The 17,433-nt window shown below is 37.3% G+C and overlaps 3 protein-coding genes across 3 annotated transcripts in view; 1 reads left to right on the forward strand and 2 right to left on the reverse strand.

Annotated features, from left to right (window-relative positions):
- LOC134789381 (tyrosine-protein kinase Btk) overlaps positions 1 to 3,050 on the forward strand; it is a 62,882-nt gene extending 59,832 nt beyond the window's left edge. Inside the window, exons 16-17 of the mRNA XM_063760012.1 lie at positions 2,263 to 2,396; positions 2,855 to 3,050. Of these exons, the coding sequence (XP_063616082.1) occupies positions 2,263 to 2,396; positions 2,855 to 2,956 (236 nt within the window). The 3' untranslated portion in view covers positions 2,957 to 3,050. The remainder of the gene's footprint in view (positions 1 to 2,262; positions 2,397 to 2,854) is intronic.
- LOC134806886 (mediator of RNA polymerase II transcription subunit 7) overlaps positions 1 to 17,433 on the reverse strand; it is a 357,529-nt gene that overhangs the window by 72,278 nt on the left and 267,818 nt on the right. The window lies entirely within an intron of this gene.
- LOC134806884 (uncharacterized) lies at positions 9,280 to 11,826 on the reverse strand. Its single transcript, XM_063780303.1, has 4 exons — positions 11,512 to 11,826; positions 11,159 to 11,368; positions 10,382 to 10,593; positions 9,280 to 9,626 (listed from the first exon to the last, which is right to left on the reverse strand). Exons 1-4 carry the CDS (start codon positions 11,665 to 11,667, stop codon positions 9,530 to 9,532), a joined length of 675 nt encoding a protein of 224 aa, XP_063636373.1. The 5' UTR covers positions 11,668 to 11,826; the 3' UTR covers positions 9,280 to 9,529.

Here is a 17,433-nt window from a genome sequence, read left to right on the forward strand (position 1 = left end):
GCGTGATAAACGTGAAACCGCTCACAAATTGGGAAAATGCCGATAATTTGAAAAATACTGGGCCGCTTTCCTTGTTTTTTTTTTACTTTTCGTAAAGCTAAAACTTCAAGGAACATGATTACATTAAAATAATTTAGCGAAATTAACCAGTTTACAAATATATTGGGTGCGGACGAAAAAATGCAAAGTGATGCAATATTTTTGCACGCGAGTGCAATCGTTTGTCTTTATCTGTCATTTTGACTTATGTATTTGTAAGAAAGGGATGAAACATAATTTAACTGAATCAGGCCCGTAAAGTTTTATGAATAAGGGGGTCAGTCGTTAATCCGTTGAAGTAGTTGGAACGTGTCTAAACGACTTTTTACTACTGTGTTTTGCGATAAATCTAACAATTGTTTTACGCTGTTATTTGGATAGGACAAAAATAACGCTAAAACACTATTATAAATTTAAATACCTAATCAAAATGTCTAGGGATTTTTGTGAGTCTGTGAGAAAATAAGAAATTAGGTGTTTTCTAATGACGTTAATAGTATTTTATAAAATCGTGATATAATAGAGAGTTTTTCAGTCGAGTACCGTGTTTATGCAACGAAGCTTGCTGAGTTGCCTAAGTAAGGTACGAGATTGAAAAGCTTGATTATATCACTATTGTATACAATACTTTTTCTACTAGTCAACAAAAATAATACTTTAAACTAGTAGAATCATACAAACAAACCAAACCAAAAGTATACAGCTAAGATACGCGAGTAGCCGCGATATAGTGTAGTAAATAAAGGTAGTGGACCCCGCAGTAATTCCTCAGCCAGAAAAAACTTTACAGTACGATAAAGTATCAATAAATAAAAAGTATTGTATAAATTTCCAAAGAATAATAATAATAGAATTAAAGTAAATACCTAAAGTCTTAAATCGTTAATATCTTTTTACGGAAAAATGCTCCGTTCAAACTTTCTTCACCAGACATATTCATGTAACGTATTGCAACAATATATGAAATATCAAAAAAATATCCCAGCAGTAATACCAGTATTAATAAAATAAAATTTTTTGGCGTGTCTTGGACCGGAAAATTGCTCAGTCTAATTTTTTCACTGGAATGCCATTTTATTGCTGTTTTATACCTACAAAATGAAAATCTAAAAATTTTCCACTCAGTTTTTAATAGTTCTATAATACATACATTTCGATACGCATTTTTTTTGGATTTTTTACCCACTGCGCCAAGTTATATTCTAAGATCATATAAGAAGAAAAAAATGACAGAGCAATTTTCCGATGAAAATGAGCGTCAAAAAAAGGAAGTATCATAAAAAAATATTCTCATGTTTGACAAAACTTTTAGATTTTTTTCTAGTATCACATACTGATACAAATAACTTATTTTGTAAAATAATTTTGGACTGAGGAATTACTCGGTTCAATATATAATCAGATTTGTGTTTTTACCTAAGGGGCTGTCCATAAATTACGTCATCGATTTTTGACGATTTTTGACCCCTCCCCCCCATTAATCATCCAAAAATCATGCTACAAATGACCCCATTTCCTCCTACTTCATGCTACCGTCATCCGATGTCCAGACCCCCCCCCCCCTAATTTGAAATGACGTAATTTATGAATAGCCCCTAACTTAGGAGTGTTTTTTTTTTGGATATTTATAATGTTAGTCTCGGCTTATACTATACAATAACCAAGCTAAATTTCATCGACTGAGAAATTAATGCATGGGTCTCCATACAACAACTTGCTTCATTTACTACACTAATACTTTCATACTGGTACGCGCCCGGCCGCCGCGCCCCGCGCCCTACGGCGGGCTGGTCAACGACACCTTCTCGTAACTCATGAGGCCCTGGTACTTGCTCCGCGCTAAATTCAATTTTTAGACAGTTGTTTTCTCGATTTTGGCCACCGTAGCCTATGGAGACTAACTAACAAGCAACACTAAGTGGTTTTCGTAGTCTATGGATGTTGCTGTATTAAGGGTGTCACGTGCGCGTTTCTGACTTATGAACCAATTGTTTCTACTATACAACCTAAAATAATTAATTTGAGCTATGGTTTTGTTTCGTCCTCTTGATCGCGGCGAGCTGTGATTTCATTATAGTTGACTAAACTGTATCGAAATGAATATTATAGTTGAGTTGGGAGCCCAATACATTTAAAATACCCAATTGCAGTTTGGTATAAGAAATCTTAATTCAAGAATTACAGTCGACTAGTAGAAAAATATCTTAACATGTCTCTTTGCAGGTGTTCTGATGTGGGAAGTGTTCACGTGCGGCCAAGTGCCGTACGGGCGGATGAAGAACACGCAAGTGGTGGAGATGGTGCAGAGAGGACATCTGCTGGAGAAACCTGATGGCTGTTCACCCGTCATTTATAATGTGAGTATTATGCCTTTTGTATTTTGGTAAGACAGGGCAAGAAAATGCTTAGGTGTTCCAATGTGGGTAGTGATGTTCACGAGCGGCTGAGTGCCGTACGGGCGGACGCAGAACATGCAAGCCTTAAGGCCCGTTGTAGACGACCGGCGTTTTCGCCGGACAACTGTCCGGATTCGGCGACGGTGTTTCGTTTTCTCGGGCGGAGCTGTCGGGAGCCACGTTCAAGATCGGACATAGGCGTGTAACACGGGCCGGTTTCCGGCGAAAACATCGAACGTCCCCAACCGGCCCGAGGCGCGTTTACGAACGACGTCATCGTACTCGTCCGCTCGGGGGCCCTATCGCGAAAATCGAAAGTTTGTCACCCGCTTCTCTACCACCTTTGCATATTCGAGCGACAGATAATGAAACGTCGTTTTCGTCAGGAGCCTGTATAATGATGGTGGTTCGCCCCTCAGGTGATGCGCGCGTGCTGGCGGGCGACGGCGGACGAGCGGCCGTCGTTCCGCGCGCTGAAGGAGGAGCTGGCGGGCGTGGCGCAGGCCGTGCTGGCCGACTGACTGCGCCTGCTGCTCGCGCTGCTGCGGCCCTCCCCCTCCTCCTCCGCCTCCCCCTCCACCCCCGCCACCCCCGCCACGCACACGCTGCCGCGCGCCGCCAGGGAGCGCGCGCCGCAGCCCGCCGTGTGACGCCCCCCCTCCCCCCCCCCCCCCCCTCGAGCTCATCTCTATCATATCCGAACCTGCCGAATCCACAGACAAAACATCCTCCAGACTTCATATTCGCGCTACCCCGCTGCCACGCATACGGTAATTTTACTCCATGTTCGAGTCGAAAGTGTCTTTGTGTGACGTCCGTGTCTTTGAACGGACCAATCACGGCACGGGATTTCGCTCATTTTTTGGCATCATCGGTTGCATGAAATAGTTGCTCTAAACTCGTCCTAGTCTATGGCCGAGTCTAAAAAGCGTACGTGACCTTACATTAGCCGCCGGATCCGGTGGGCGTTTTAGTTCTGAACCGTCACCTTTTTGTACACCTGCAATTTACGGGCCTCGCCCTCCCACCGGGGCTCGGAAACGGTACTGAAATAGATACCTGTTGATATCATCGGAAACCGTTACGATTTCGTTCGTGGTAAAACCGTTTAATGGACCGCGAACTAAACAATTCTGTTCTCTCGCCGGCGGTGGCAATCCGGTTGCATTTCCATCACTTTCGTACTTACTTACTTTTTAGAACGTGACAGGCAATAAAAATGTGACCGTGCTATACCGCCACTGATAAGAGAGAACAAAATTTTATGATTCGCATAAAATATAACACGATACCGATTAAACTCCAACGTTTCAAAGACATTGTAATTGTAACGCTTCTACGTTCTATCTTGTTTCTATATTTTTAATTTCACTGGTTGATTTCATTCTACAAAATAATTTAAAAATAAATTAGACAAACACATCTATACATCTACTTGTCAACGTTAACTATCAATGATTACTGGATACAGGCAATATCAGTTGTCATAACTGGATACAGGCAATATCAGTTGTCTTACAGAATATTAATAATAATAAAAACAAAAAACGGAATTTGATGCATATATCAATAGAACAATTCTCCGGCAAGTACAAACAGAAACGGTTTCCTTTTCATTCCCTTGTAAATGTAAACAATGTGAAGTTTCTGAGCCCCGTTTCCAACGGTACTGACGTTATAAGTTTCGAAAAGTTGACAGTCCGAATAACAATGTACCAATGTTTGACTCGACCGTACTAAACTTTTTTGGCGTAATTTATAAACGCGTTACTGGCCTGAATTAGGTATGAAACGTTTGTGCTTATCTGTCATTTTGACTAATGTATTTGTAAGAATAACTAAATCAGGCCCGTAAAGTTTTATGAATAAGGGGGTTTGTGTTTCCATTGACCATACATATTTTCGTTTCGACTACATGTAGCCCGCTGACGTTATGTTTACGTTCTAGACTACTTCTGATCTCACCCGCCGAGGGCCCCTAGAAGTATAACGATAAGTAGAAAGTAGTAACATCCGACAGCGAACAAAGACAATAAACTCACGATCTGATACGGGAAAAGGGAGGAATTGATAATTTTTCAAATTTTATAAATTGCACACAGCTCATTTTTAGCGCCGTCCACTGCCAATTAGAAAGATTCGCGCCCGCACCCGTGCCCCCACTAAACTAAGCGATTACTCATTTGCGTACTCATCAATATATCATATCATTGTTAGTTAATAATCTACTGTAAATAAAAAGACTATTATACACGTATTTAAGTTAGTTTTTAGATAATATAGTGACATTTTGTACATGTAGTCATTATTTTACGCGTAAACCAGTATTTATGATTATCTTAGTGTTGTCATACCTATATATTATGTTCCAGCGTAACTTGTAAGGCCGTGAATAGTATTTAATGCGATGTTCTTTTGTGTATTTATATACATAGTATACGGAACGTAGGAGATACGTTCTTAAAGTAGATAAGGTTATGAGGGGTAAAGGCGCAAACAGATTACCAGTTCGCCGGACGATATCAGCCTGTCAAGTGTCAGTTGTTCGGAACTGTCACCTTTTGCGTTTAACTGACAGGCTGATATCGTCAGGCGAACTGGTAATCTGTGGGCCCCTTTAGAGAAACAGCTTATTTTGCTCAAGGCACGGGAGACAGTATTTAATTACAAAAACGGGTGTGCCGCAATATAATTTCATTGTTTTTACCTTAAATTCTGACACTTCAGCTGAGTTTGAGTCTTTCCGTGACCACAGCTGGTGCAACTTAGCTGAAATGTCGGAATTTAAGGTAAAAACAATGAAATTATATCGCGGTAAACCCGTTTCTGTAATTAAATATGTGTATAAAACGCGAGAGTTTAAAGGGTAACAGTGTCAGGATTCCCTACAAGTGCTTCTCTTACCACATTTAACCTTAATTACTTATTTTAGATAAAAGTATAAAAATCTGTTTTTGTACCGATTCCACTGCATATTTTTTTGGCAGTTTGAGTAAAGTTTGGCTATCGAATCGTGATATTGATCTTTTAGGATATATTTTTTGTATGGAAACTGATTCATTGTAAACCTTCTTCACTGGCGTGGTTTTTTTTTAATATTCGATGAAAATTAGTAAAGTAAATATTCTTTAGTGCAGCAATAATAATAAGTACATTTTACATGTATAAGTAAAATAATTTTGAATCTTTTTTTACAATGTTGTTTGTTTCTTTTCTAAAACCCTAAAAAAATTCTCAAAATTCCAGAACATTTGAAAAATGTACCTTATATTTATTGCTTTATAGGATTGCAGATTTACACATGTCAACGTCAACTAACTGTACCATTGTTAATTAGTTTTATTTTATTTTTATTCTTGGAAAAATGTATGTATAAGTATGTCATTTGCATTACGTCATTTGCTTACCTAGACCTTATTTCGACTTGTGAGATATCCAATGAGGATATGCAAAAAAAAAATGAAAAAATATTTTAAGCCTAGTTAGTACCTATGGAGGCTAGCTACTTTTTTATTTTGTGGCATTTTTCAGTATAACGCGTTTCCATGGCCAGACTAATCAACTGCTTCCACAACCGAATAAGCTATGACCTATCCGAGATAAGATTATGTAGTTAATTAGATGTTTTTATTTTATTAAAATGGGATTTTTGTAAATAATTGCCAGTACGTACATCAAAAGACGTCACAAAACATTCCATGGTGTGTTGTAAATGTTGTAATTAAAGATTTGAGAATTAAACAAACCAAGTTTTTGTAAATTCAATTATTACTACACGAACTAGTCAAAATAAGGAAACAAAGCGCAAACAAAATGTGTGATAATTTGTCTGTAAACATTTACTAAACAGATGTACCATACTCCATAATGTTAACTATCACTTTGTTTTTTGTCCATATTTTTTTATAATTTCCTGAATTTTCTATATAACTAAAGAATAAAACGACTCGATTTTAAACAATTCTAAACATTGTGCCAATATTATTGTTACATTTATTACTTTTAGGAACATTACAAAGTACAGGTACACGTGAGACTTAAAATTTGATATAAACATTATTGTAGGCTCGAAGTTTAATGTTGTTTATGAGAATTGAAATGCGCTATACCCACGCGGGTGCCATTGTACCACCCGGTCCGTGCAACCACGCCAGCTAGCGGACGCCTTTACAAGACACATTCATATCACCTATAAATTGTGTTCGCAGCCTTTATATTCGAAATGATATGATCATAGTAATGTCAATTCAGTTTAGAAAACAACGTTGAGGATGAATATTTGCACAGGATTTTACGAGGCATACAAAACAAATGTAACAGTACAATATAATAGGAATATTTGTGCAACATGGATGACTCGATTTAGTGGTTATTCGCTTCGGATTGTACAGTGATTAATTTGTATAACTGTTTTGTAATATTAGTAAGTCAAATAAAATAATTGAAATCATGCTTCTCTTTATTTACACTATCCGATATTTATTATGTCACCTTGCCTTTAGTTATTTACTATGACACCTTGCCTTTAGTCATAATCATAACACTTACGAAAATATTATTTTCTTTGCTTTCGGTTAAATTAGCTATCTTGATATTTCGGAGACGCCACCTGAGGGCCTGCTTTTTTTAAGCAAAATGTGAGACGCAAATACACATTGGCACAGAATAAATAATAGTACTTGGTACAGAAGACTCACTCTCTAACAAAACGCTTCTGTTACGATCAGCACAGATATGGCCGTTAGGTGGCGACAGCGCCACGCGCGGCTTATGGCTTTCCCCAAAATTGGGCCGGAACGGATGTACTTTTAGCTACCTGTAGCAAAGCGACGAAATCGCGGAGTGAGCCACGCCTGACATTGGACAAAGATCTTGGACAAGTGGAATGCCACCCTAGTCCCTAAGTGGTGTAATCTCGACCACGGCATTCTTATAAAAATGATGGCTCAAAACTGTGATGTTAAGAAAAGACTATCAACATTTTAAGGTACTTGCTTTATTGGTATAATATATAAATAGTATTTTACTTAAATAGTAGGTAGTTTAATCTCAATGCAAATAAAAAGATGAAACGGCACTGATTAAAGGACTAAAATATACGTTAGTAGTTTCTTTTTTTACAAGGACGGTTAGTTGTGGTTTAACCGCTCGTGCTAATATGCGGGTATCAAATCGAGCAAGCGAAATATTCCAAAATTGAACCACGAGCGTAGCGAGAGATAAAATGCAACTTTCTCATCAGTTTTTGAACAATCAAGATAGCCTTTGCGAGCTCCTGTGGTGAAAAATATCTTGCAGAAACAACCAGATATTGGACCTAACAAATACGTAAACTACACAAAGTGGTAATTCATATTTTACGATTAATTACTATTAGAATTTAAGTATACCTATATTAAACAACAATAACAAAACATCCATTTCGCAGACTAAAGATAAACTGTAGACTCGTCTACGTTATAATACCTAATACAAACCGAACGATATGTTGGTAAGTATGTAACTTTTTTAAGAGGGACAAGAACAGTTATTATTATTACATTGTCTTTGCCCTTTTCACTATTCGCTTCAACCATGTGAACATGCTTTGATTGAACTTAATTATCAAGAGCGAGCTGCAAAATTACATGGCCACTTTATGAATGAATTCATTCATAATATCAGTACCCACGTAAATCAGCAGTGTATCGAAAGTTTTGTTTTGACTTACTTGAAAAATATCAAGATATTTAAATTCCTTGAAATAATTGCGGATATTCACTTATTTAATAAAAACAATACCCTGTAGATAGGAATACATATATAGGTACAGATCAATATGCCTATTTTTTGGGGCAAGACCGACTATTACAACTTTTAAAAGATCCATTACCTACCAATTTGTATTCGATTGCCAAAGTTTTGAATTTTATAAACTTTTGTAGTAAAAGAAAACATTCTTGATCCATGTGAATTTTCTGTAAATTTTTAAGTAATAATTAATAAGTTTAATAAGCCACAAAATCCTATTCTATTAAAGCTAATAAATTAATAGTTTTACATAATTTATTATAATTATAACTCATAACATAATTATAACCTAATTCAATTTCAAGTAAGAAATTGACAATTTGGTGTTATATGGTCACAGAATAAATACTAGTACTACCGTACAGAAAGGAAACTTCCTACAAAACCGAAGTGGGACAGCGGTTCAGGGTCGAATCATGCTGTCCCTTTCTAATACATGGCACTATCCCTTTCGGCAATTTAGGGTTGTCAAAAATCAAGTGATTGTCTTATCTGTGGTCGTGCACGCAAAAGGAAGTCAAGTGGTGCCAACCCTTATAATTGCTCGGAGCAATGCTGAGCCGAGCGGAGCCGAGTTTGGCCGATGTCAGGAGTTTCGCACCCCTGATATGGTTGACTAAATGTGGCTTTCCTTCACAGAAGGGTCCTTATGCTTCAAGTGCAATAAGGACCTTTTTATCTGAAATTCCAACAAAAATTCTGATTGAAAGGATCTTATTATACCATAAGGACCTTTCTCTGACGGAAAGTCACAAATGTATGTAGGTGCTTGTTAACATTGTCATAAACTTCTTATTCATTAAATTAACAATATAGTTATAGGCAAGCTGTGAGTCTTCACTAATCTAAAAAAAATAGTCTTCAACACTTAGGATACCTACTTAAGTTATTAAAATATTTTTGGTCCGATGACACCTTTGTTTTAAAGTTTAAATGTTAGAGTCAGACCAAGCTAACTCGGCACAGATTGTGTAAGTGTTATTTTAAAATTCATAATTTCATAGAAGTTTGACGTTTCAATAACACTTGCACAGTATGCTATCAAAATCGCTGCAGAGTTAGCTTGGTCTGACTCTAGACAAAATCAGATTCCTGGTATTTACGGGAAAAAAATAGTTAGGTAACTGACGGGTGGAGCAGAATTAGACCGTACAATTATCAGCACAATAACCTAGACCTTAATAGGTAAATAACTTTAACATAAATCTACTTTTACCTATAATCATGTACCATGTCCTGTATAATGCCTTGTCGTTATTTGAATATTATCAAAAGGGATGGTGTTGATACCATCTAACTATCCGTTAAGCGTCCGTTGGCAAGATGTCTGGTATCAAATATTTACAGAGATCCATCTCCGAGTTAACAAATGTTACTTTGCTTGAAGTGTTTTCATCCAACCTGTAAAATTACAAGTTTTTATTCGAAGTGTTGTCTAGGTTGTAACAATCTAGAATTTCTAGAAGGTTATCCCAACAAATCCAAATATATTCCAAATAGTTAGGTTTGGTGATTCCTTTGAAAACAGGTCAACATTTCCAGAAAGACCAATCTAATTTGAACCTTAATTCGAATTGCTCTGGCTCAGCTGCGGGGTAAGGTAGAAGTACTAGTGCTCGACGCTGCAGCTGCACTAGTATTCGACATGGGCACTATATGTCAAAGTAATATCTTAGGTTAAATTTGAATGGCGAAGACTTTTCTGTATTCAAATTTAATCCTTGTCACTTTGACATAAAGTGCCCATGTCGAATACTAGTGCAGCGTTGAGCACTAGTACTTCTACCTTATGTTTATAAGCTAACATTAATAATAATAACCTTTAGCTTGGGCCTTGCCCCGCTGCTGGCGGCACCCTAGGTTAGGTTTTTTATAATGTGTTTATATGTATTTTTATTGTTTTGTAAGTGTTTTTATATTTTACTTTTATATTCATATTATAAAAACCCTAGTCTAAGAAGGATGATGAATAAAGAAAATAACCTTTTAACTGTAATCCGAACATTTATCATTTATTATGCCTGTAGGTTAACATCTACACTCAATATGCATAAATCAAAAATACCTGCCACAAAAATTCCAGATTCTATTTATAAGTAAAAGATTTATTTGGATGTAATAGGTAATAGGTACAATCAAATATTTAAAATACTAACCATCCTTTTATAACTGTCCAGCACCCTGAAAAGAATGTGGGTGCATTGATGATGAGACAAACCCCGAGTCTCTCTGGATAATGTCTACTTAGCAGCCAAATCAGGTTCTTTAGCACTTGGTAATCCATGCACGACACGGTGAATCCATTCAGGTCAAACACTATGCATAGATTATCTATTACTTCCTCAAAACATCTTTTACTGGCATCTTCCTGAAAATGAAATAAAAACAATATTTAACTTATTTTAAACAAAAAAAGTTTATTAAATTAAAATATATTCTTTCAGGAAACATATTAGATTAAAAGCCTGCCAAATCACAATACAATAAACTCTTGTAGAGGGAATGTCTTTTTTAGGGTCCCGTACCCAAAGGGTAAAAGTGACCCTATTACTAAGACTCCGCTGTCCGTCTGTCACCAGGCTGTATCTCATGAACCGTGATAGCTAGACAGTTGAAATTTTCACAGATGATGTATTTCTGTTGCCGCTATAACAACAAATACTAAAAAGTACGGAGCCCTCGGTGGGCGAGTCCGACTCGCACTTGTCCGGTTTTAAATTTATGTAATAATATAATGTCTGCCACTTGAAGGGCTAAGAAAAAATGCCATGTACCATACATGAAATGGAGGAGGAAACCTAATAAATTGCTTTTGTGCCTGTATGAGCTACATATACACCAAGGGTCATGCTCTGCTGTAATGGACAAGATTTACCAATGATTTTAGCTTAGAAGCTACACTACAATGAAAACTTTTTATTAATGATATTTACCAAACAGTAAACAATAAACTTGGTGAGTTCATCGATGTTGCGGTCATTGGAGCTGTGGTTCTTCGCCGGAATGTAGACAATGGGCCGCCCCGTGATGTCCCGGTGCTTAAGAACTCTAGCTTTGTTTGAATACTTCTCTAATAGTTCTGCATCCTTGTGTAACTCAGTCACGCCATATTCTGCACGCCATTTGTTCGTTTTTATTACTGCCTGAAACGTTTTAAATTAAGTACATAGTTTTTATAAAAGGACTAGTCATTATTATACTGGAAAAACTGATAAACAAGTGATAAGTGGAAAATCGATAAATTGAATTGAATGTTGTTAAGAATGCTGAGCAGCTAGATAGATACCTGGAAAGCGTTATCGACAGTTTTAAAGGCACGTAGATACCGTCGTAGAGAGTAATCGTTGTGGTACTGTGCCGGGTCAGCGCTAACTATTATATTCATCCGTTCCTTCAACTGCCTCAAGTCGTCTTCGTTTACAGGTTTCGGTTCCTCTGCCATGTTTCAAGAACAAGATATTTATCTTCACGTGAAGTGGATTATAACCCAAATCAGTCAGAATATAATACGTGTTATCCTAGTCTCTTAAAGAAGTTAGAAAACTGACTAAGTTCTTCCAAAACATTTTCCCTTATTATCAGTCACAACAACACACTACAGACAGACCATAGATAAACTATTCTATTATTTCTATCTTGATCTAAAGCCCGCTCCACACTCGTGCGCGAATCGCGACGCGAAGCCGCGAACGTGAGTGTGTAGTCGATTTCGCTGATCTGCGATCTTGAGGCCCCATTCGCACGACAGCTTAAAAAGCGTTGCGTTAAAACCCGACGTTGGCGCTTTTTTACCGTTTCCAATATTTGTGTTCATATGAACGCTTAAAAATCACTTGTGAGTCGTACTGCCACGTACGCATCTCAGCAAAGCCATACTTTATTTGCTATTACGACGTATTATTTGAATATAGCTTGAATATTTCAGGAATTTGTAAGCATAAGTTGACATTTTTAAGGTGAAACTAATAATAATCTTGACGATTTACACCAAAAATTGACACTTGACAGCCAACTGACAGCAGCGCCGGCGCTTTTTCAACGCTTGTGAGAACAGATACACGGATTTCCGTATGGTCTATTCAATTTGACGCCAACGCTCAACGCCGAAAATCGAACAGTGCTCGATAAAAAAGCGCCGCGCTTAAAAACCGCCTTCGTGTGAATACATACATGGTTATCCATTTGTGTCATTCAAACGCTTTTTTAACGCGCGTTGAAAAAGCTGCCGTGCGAACGGGGCCTGATTCCACACTGGCGTTCGCGGCTTCCATAGAAGGTAGGATCGTATAGAAGTGGTATACTATACGCGTGCCTCCGTGAGGGACAAAACATACGCAAATGCGACACTGTGATTGGTCGAATTCATTTGTTGCCCACCATTATCCATACTAAAAAAAAGGTGGGGAACAAATAAAATGTGAGACTGTGACAAGGACAAACAATAATAGCTCTTTCGCTGCTACTCCTACTGAAAGATACATAAGACTATCCCGTTCTGTCAGTTACCCCCACCACTCATGCCAGATCCAGGTATATCCTAGATTCATGGCGGATTCGCTTTTTTTTTTTCTTTTTCGTCCATCAGGACAGGCTAAAGCTCTAAGCCATACTGCCTAGTCATAAGTAGATTTTTTGTCTTTTCAGTAAGTTCAATCCGGTAAACGTCTTCAGTAAATACTATTCATATTAGGTCAATAGGGAATATTAGGCAAAGCTCTGCGTAGGTGGCACCTTTGTGGCACATACAGTAAACAAACCACATTGAAACATCACACGTCACGTCAATCACATGGCCTACCGCGAAACAAGAAAATCGAAATTTCGTTATCTAATCTCTCTATCACTCTTGCACATTCGAGCGATAAAGAGGCAGATAACTAAATTTCGATTTTCGCGTTTACCAGTAGGCCTTTGTTAACAAACCGCCTTGATGCATCAATGTCATTTTTTATTGTCTATGAAAACTTGTCAAAAAACAGTTTAAGGCACAGTATGTATAAGTTAGTCTATGAATTTACTGAGTCGGTAGTGCTGCACTCTGGCGGCAGAACATTGCAGTAATATCCCCTATTCCGATAGTAATGTCTTCAGTAGTCTTCATTTTCAAAATACTTTAAGTAAAAGCGTCTCTTCCAGTTATTTGGTCATATCCATTAAACATCCATTCTCATTGGTGATTTAGCTCTTGTAAAGCGATAGCGAACTTTACAAGGAACACATGGACAACCGGCCGTTAACTCCAAAATTATGGTTAAACGTGCTTCAAGATTAATTCTCCATTCACTGCACACTACCACATTAGTTTACTGTATAATAGGCTATCGATATTACACTTTAAACAATATTAATGAGCAAAAAACAAAGCAATTGATCACAAAGCGTGACCATTCAATCCAATGTTTGCATCAGATACATTTTTGGCTTACGCAAATTTGATCACATTTCATCTTTCCGCTCCCAACTCAAATGGCTGCCCATTCGGCGTCGTAGAGACATTCATGTATTTTCCCTTCTATTTAACGTCCTTTTCTCTCCCTCTTCTCCCCCTTATCTCTCGGAGAGGTTTAAATTTTTAGCAGACGGCAGCGGGCACCGGCTCCGTTCCAGTGCAGATCTCTCTCTGGCTATCCCGCCACACAAACACCGATCCTATGACAAGTCTTTTACTGTGTACTCTGTCAAATTATGGAATTCCTTACCGTCTTCTCTTCGTAAGTGTCAATCGGTCGCATCGCTAAAGGCGAATTTAAAAAAGTTATGGCTTTCTGACGGAACTTGAAATCTAAAAGATGTATGCGGTTAGGTAGTTTTAGTATATATGTATTGTATCATATACAATATATTATATGTATTATATATTTTAAATATATATAGTTGTTTACATATTTGTTATATTTCATATCCCATACTTTGTATATAGGTACATAATTATAGTAGGATATAGGTTTACCTATCTTGTAGGATATTAAATATTTTATCTTTATGCCGTTTAGTACAGCTTTTATGTCTACCGTTCTCCAATTTTCCCTCAACTGCTCAAGGGTTAACTGGAAGAGATCCCTGAAAGGGATAAGTTCGCCTTTGTACTAATGATGTGTGTTCTTTCATGTTTTATGTTTCTTTTTGTACAATAAAGTATTTTACTACTACTACTACTACCATTCAAGATGGCGCTCAAACCGGAAGTCCTCGCGGCTTCGCGCCGCGATTCGCGCACGAGTCTGGAGCGGGCTTAATGACAGATCATAGATGGCAGGATCAAAGACGTGGTTTACGCGTGCGTCCGTGAGGGACAAAACATACGCAATGGGATACTACGTGACAAGGACAAACAATAATAGCGCTTTCGCTGCTACTCCTACTGAAATATACGTAAGACTATCCCATTCGGTCATTTCCCCCCGCCCCTCATGCCATGCCTGATCCAGTTATATATGTATACTACATTTATGATCTAATATTTTTAGGGTTCCGTACCTCAAAAGGAAAAAAACGGAACCCTTATAGGATCACTAGTGCGTCTGTCCGTTCGTCTGTCACAGGCATGGAATACCTATATAATAGGGACAAGACATAATGTTCTATACGTACAATTGCTTATAGAAATAGCACCCATTTTGACGGCACACACATAAATATATATCTGTCTCGTTTTTACTCAGCACTGTAACCCATAGCAAAAAAAGATGACAGTATTTCAGTACGTACATAAAGTGTTCCATGAAAATACGTAAATACCTAATGCGGCCGAAAATCCGCCATGTTTAGTTCCCCAAATGTCATTGTCTGTCAGTTCAGCCGGTACTTGTCCTGTCAAAAAGTCGTGGTGAAAATTAAAATTATTAATATCTTTCAATATTTTGCTTGTGATTGAAAATAATTGAAGCCAAATGTGAATAATTACGTCGCGAATATGCCAGTGTGTAGTGTATTAGGGTGCGGCATAAGAAAACCACCAAATCAGCCATCTTTAACCTTACACAGGTACGCTATCATTTACATGAAAAATATTGGTTATTGTTAATGTTCCTGGGAAATGTAAGGATGTTTCACATTATAAATAGCAAGGTTCTTCTGTGCAGTTATAGATCATGAAGTGATTGGATTTATTTAACTATATTTTTACGCTTAAATAATGTAAACATTTCAGCTAGGGTTGTACTTTATTTATCGACTTTGATATCGATATATTATGATTGCCTATTTATATTTTCTTATTTTATCATGCTACCCCGCTTCAAACCAACTAAATTGTCTTAATTTAATCATTAAATCATTTTTTATAGGTTACCAAGAAATGAACATAAAAAGAAAGTGTCTGGAGATGGAGATCCTGACCGACTCTCGGGAGCACTAGGGTAACTCGGGGCCGTGGGGTCGTTACTCCACAAGCTGCCCTGCGGGCTTTTTTATATCATTATTATATTTTTTTTATATAATTCGACATTAAGAGACCATATACTTACATATAGTTGTAATTTATAAAATGGTTAATGTATTGTTATTATTTTTGCTTGTATGTAAATTCAATGTTGACGTATAAAAATGCCCTTGTGGCCTATTTGCTGAATAAATGTTGAAGAAGTTGAAGAGCGGAAGTCATTCCTTATTTTTGTAATAAAAAAAATGTTCTGAGGGTGTTTTGTTTTTTTTTCACCCGTCGCTTAATAAGCTTGAATTTTGTATCGCTCTCACTTATAGATACGGCGCACCAAGGTCGAGGTGCAGTGCGGTAGTGTGTTACAGACTTTAGGGTTAGCAACACAACAAAATTGATTGTAATGGAGAGGTAAAGTCCAAGAAAAACACGTACACTTATTCTGACATCCAAAACAGATGGCGCTGTACTGCGCCATGTGTTTTGCGGTCACTAAGTTGTCAAACGTCAACTTTTGAAAATCAGAGTTACCGCAAAAATCGCAATATGTATTGAGTAGTACAGCGTCATCTCGTTTACCTGTCAAATTTGAAGCACGAAATTGTCCTAGACTCCACACATCTTACTCAATCAAAGTATCTTTTCACATAACAATATACTAATAAAGAATTTTTATTTATTTACTTACTTCCTATTAAAACATAAACTCCACAAATAATACATACTTAGTATTTTAAATAAAATGAGCCGAGAACGTTAAAAAGTTATCGATGTATCGATAAAACCTAGTAACAGTAAAAATCTTCTGGGCAGCACTAAAACCGCCATGTTTAGTTCTAAGATGACGTCACAGTGGCACGCATTATTCGTTGACGTTTCACTTCCATAGGTTTCATATTTCAGTGGTCACAGACCATTTTTTCCAAAAGTACTGGACCAATTAAGTTGAAATTTGGTACATATGTAAATTTGTGACCTAAAGACGGACATCTTACGTAAATAAATGAATTTTAAACATGGAGGCCACTTTTACGGGGTAAATGAAAAAAAAATGTTTTATACTTATATCATGTCGTGTTACATATCAAATGAAAGAGCTCATTATGAGAATCTCAAATATATTTTTAAAAATTGGGTAATATACGGAACCCGTGGAACGCGAGTCCGGTCCCACTTGGCCGGTTTTTAAATGATTATTTTTGATAAATTTTTATTGTAGAGTATTTTAGGAATATTTATTATGCAACTGTTGACAACCAATTATGAGCCTTGTAGCTTGAAATAAATGATTTTTTCTACTCGTCGACTGTAATTCTTGAATTAAGATTTCGTATACCAAACTGCATTTGGGTACTTTTAATGTATGGGCTTCCAATTCAACTATAATATTCATTTCGGTACAGTTTAGTCAACTATAATGAAATTGACCAATCACAGGTCGCCGCGGTCAAGAGGACGAAACAAAACCATAGCTCAAATGAATTATTTATTTTAGGTTGTATTGTAGGAACAATTGCGTCATAAGTCAGAAACGCGCGTGTGACACCCTTAATACAGGAACATCCATAGAGTACGAAAACCGCTTAGCGTTATTTGTTAGTCTCCATAGGCTACGGTGGCTAAAATCGAGAAAAAAACTGTTTAAAAATTACCAAGGAGGAAGTATCAGGGCCTCATGAGTTACGAGAAGGTGTCGTTGGCTAACTCGCCGGGCCGCGGCCAGGGAACGTACGAGTATGAAGGTATCGCGGCTGCTCGCGTATCTTAGCTGTATACTTTTGGTTTGTTTATCTTGATTCTAACTAGTTAAAAGATGGTTTAAAGTATTAT

The sequence above is a fragment of the Cydia splendana genome, chromosome 3 (assembly GCF_910591565.1).
Source record: "Cydia splendana chromosome 3, ilCydSple1.2, whole genome shotgun sequence".
NCBI classification, from domain to species: Eukaryota; Metazoa; Arthropoda; class Insecta; order Lepidoptera; family Tortricidae; genus Cydia; species Cydia splendana.

Excerpts from the sequence above, each read along its gene's own strand:
- LOC134806884 (XM_063780303.1), bottom strand. The coding sequence starts at position 11,667 with ATGGCAGAGGAACCGAAACCTGTAAACGAAGACGACTTGAGGCAGTTG. Across the intron at positions 10,594-11,158 it reads AGTTTATTGTTTACTGTTTG|GAAGATGCCAGTAAAAGATG; the intron begins GTAAATATCATT and ends TTTCATTTTCAG. Across the intron at positions 9,627-10,381 it reads TGGACAGTTATAAAAGGATG|GTTGGATGAAAACACTTCAA; the intron begins GTTAGTATTTTA and ends GTAATTTTACAG.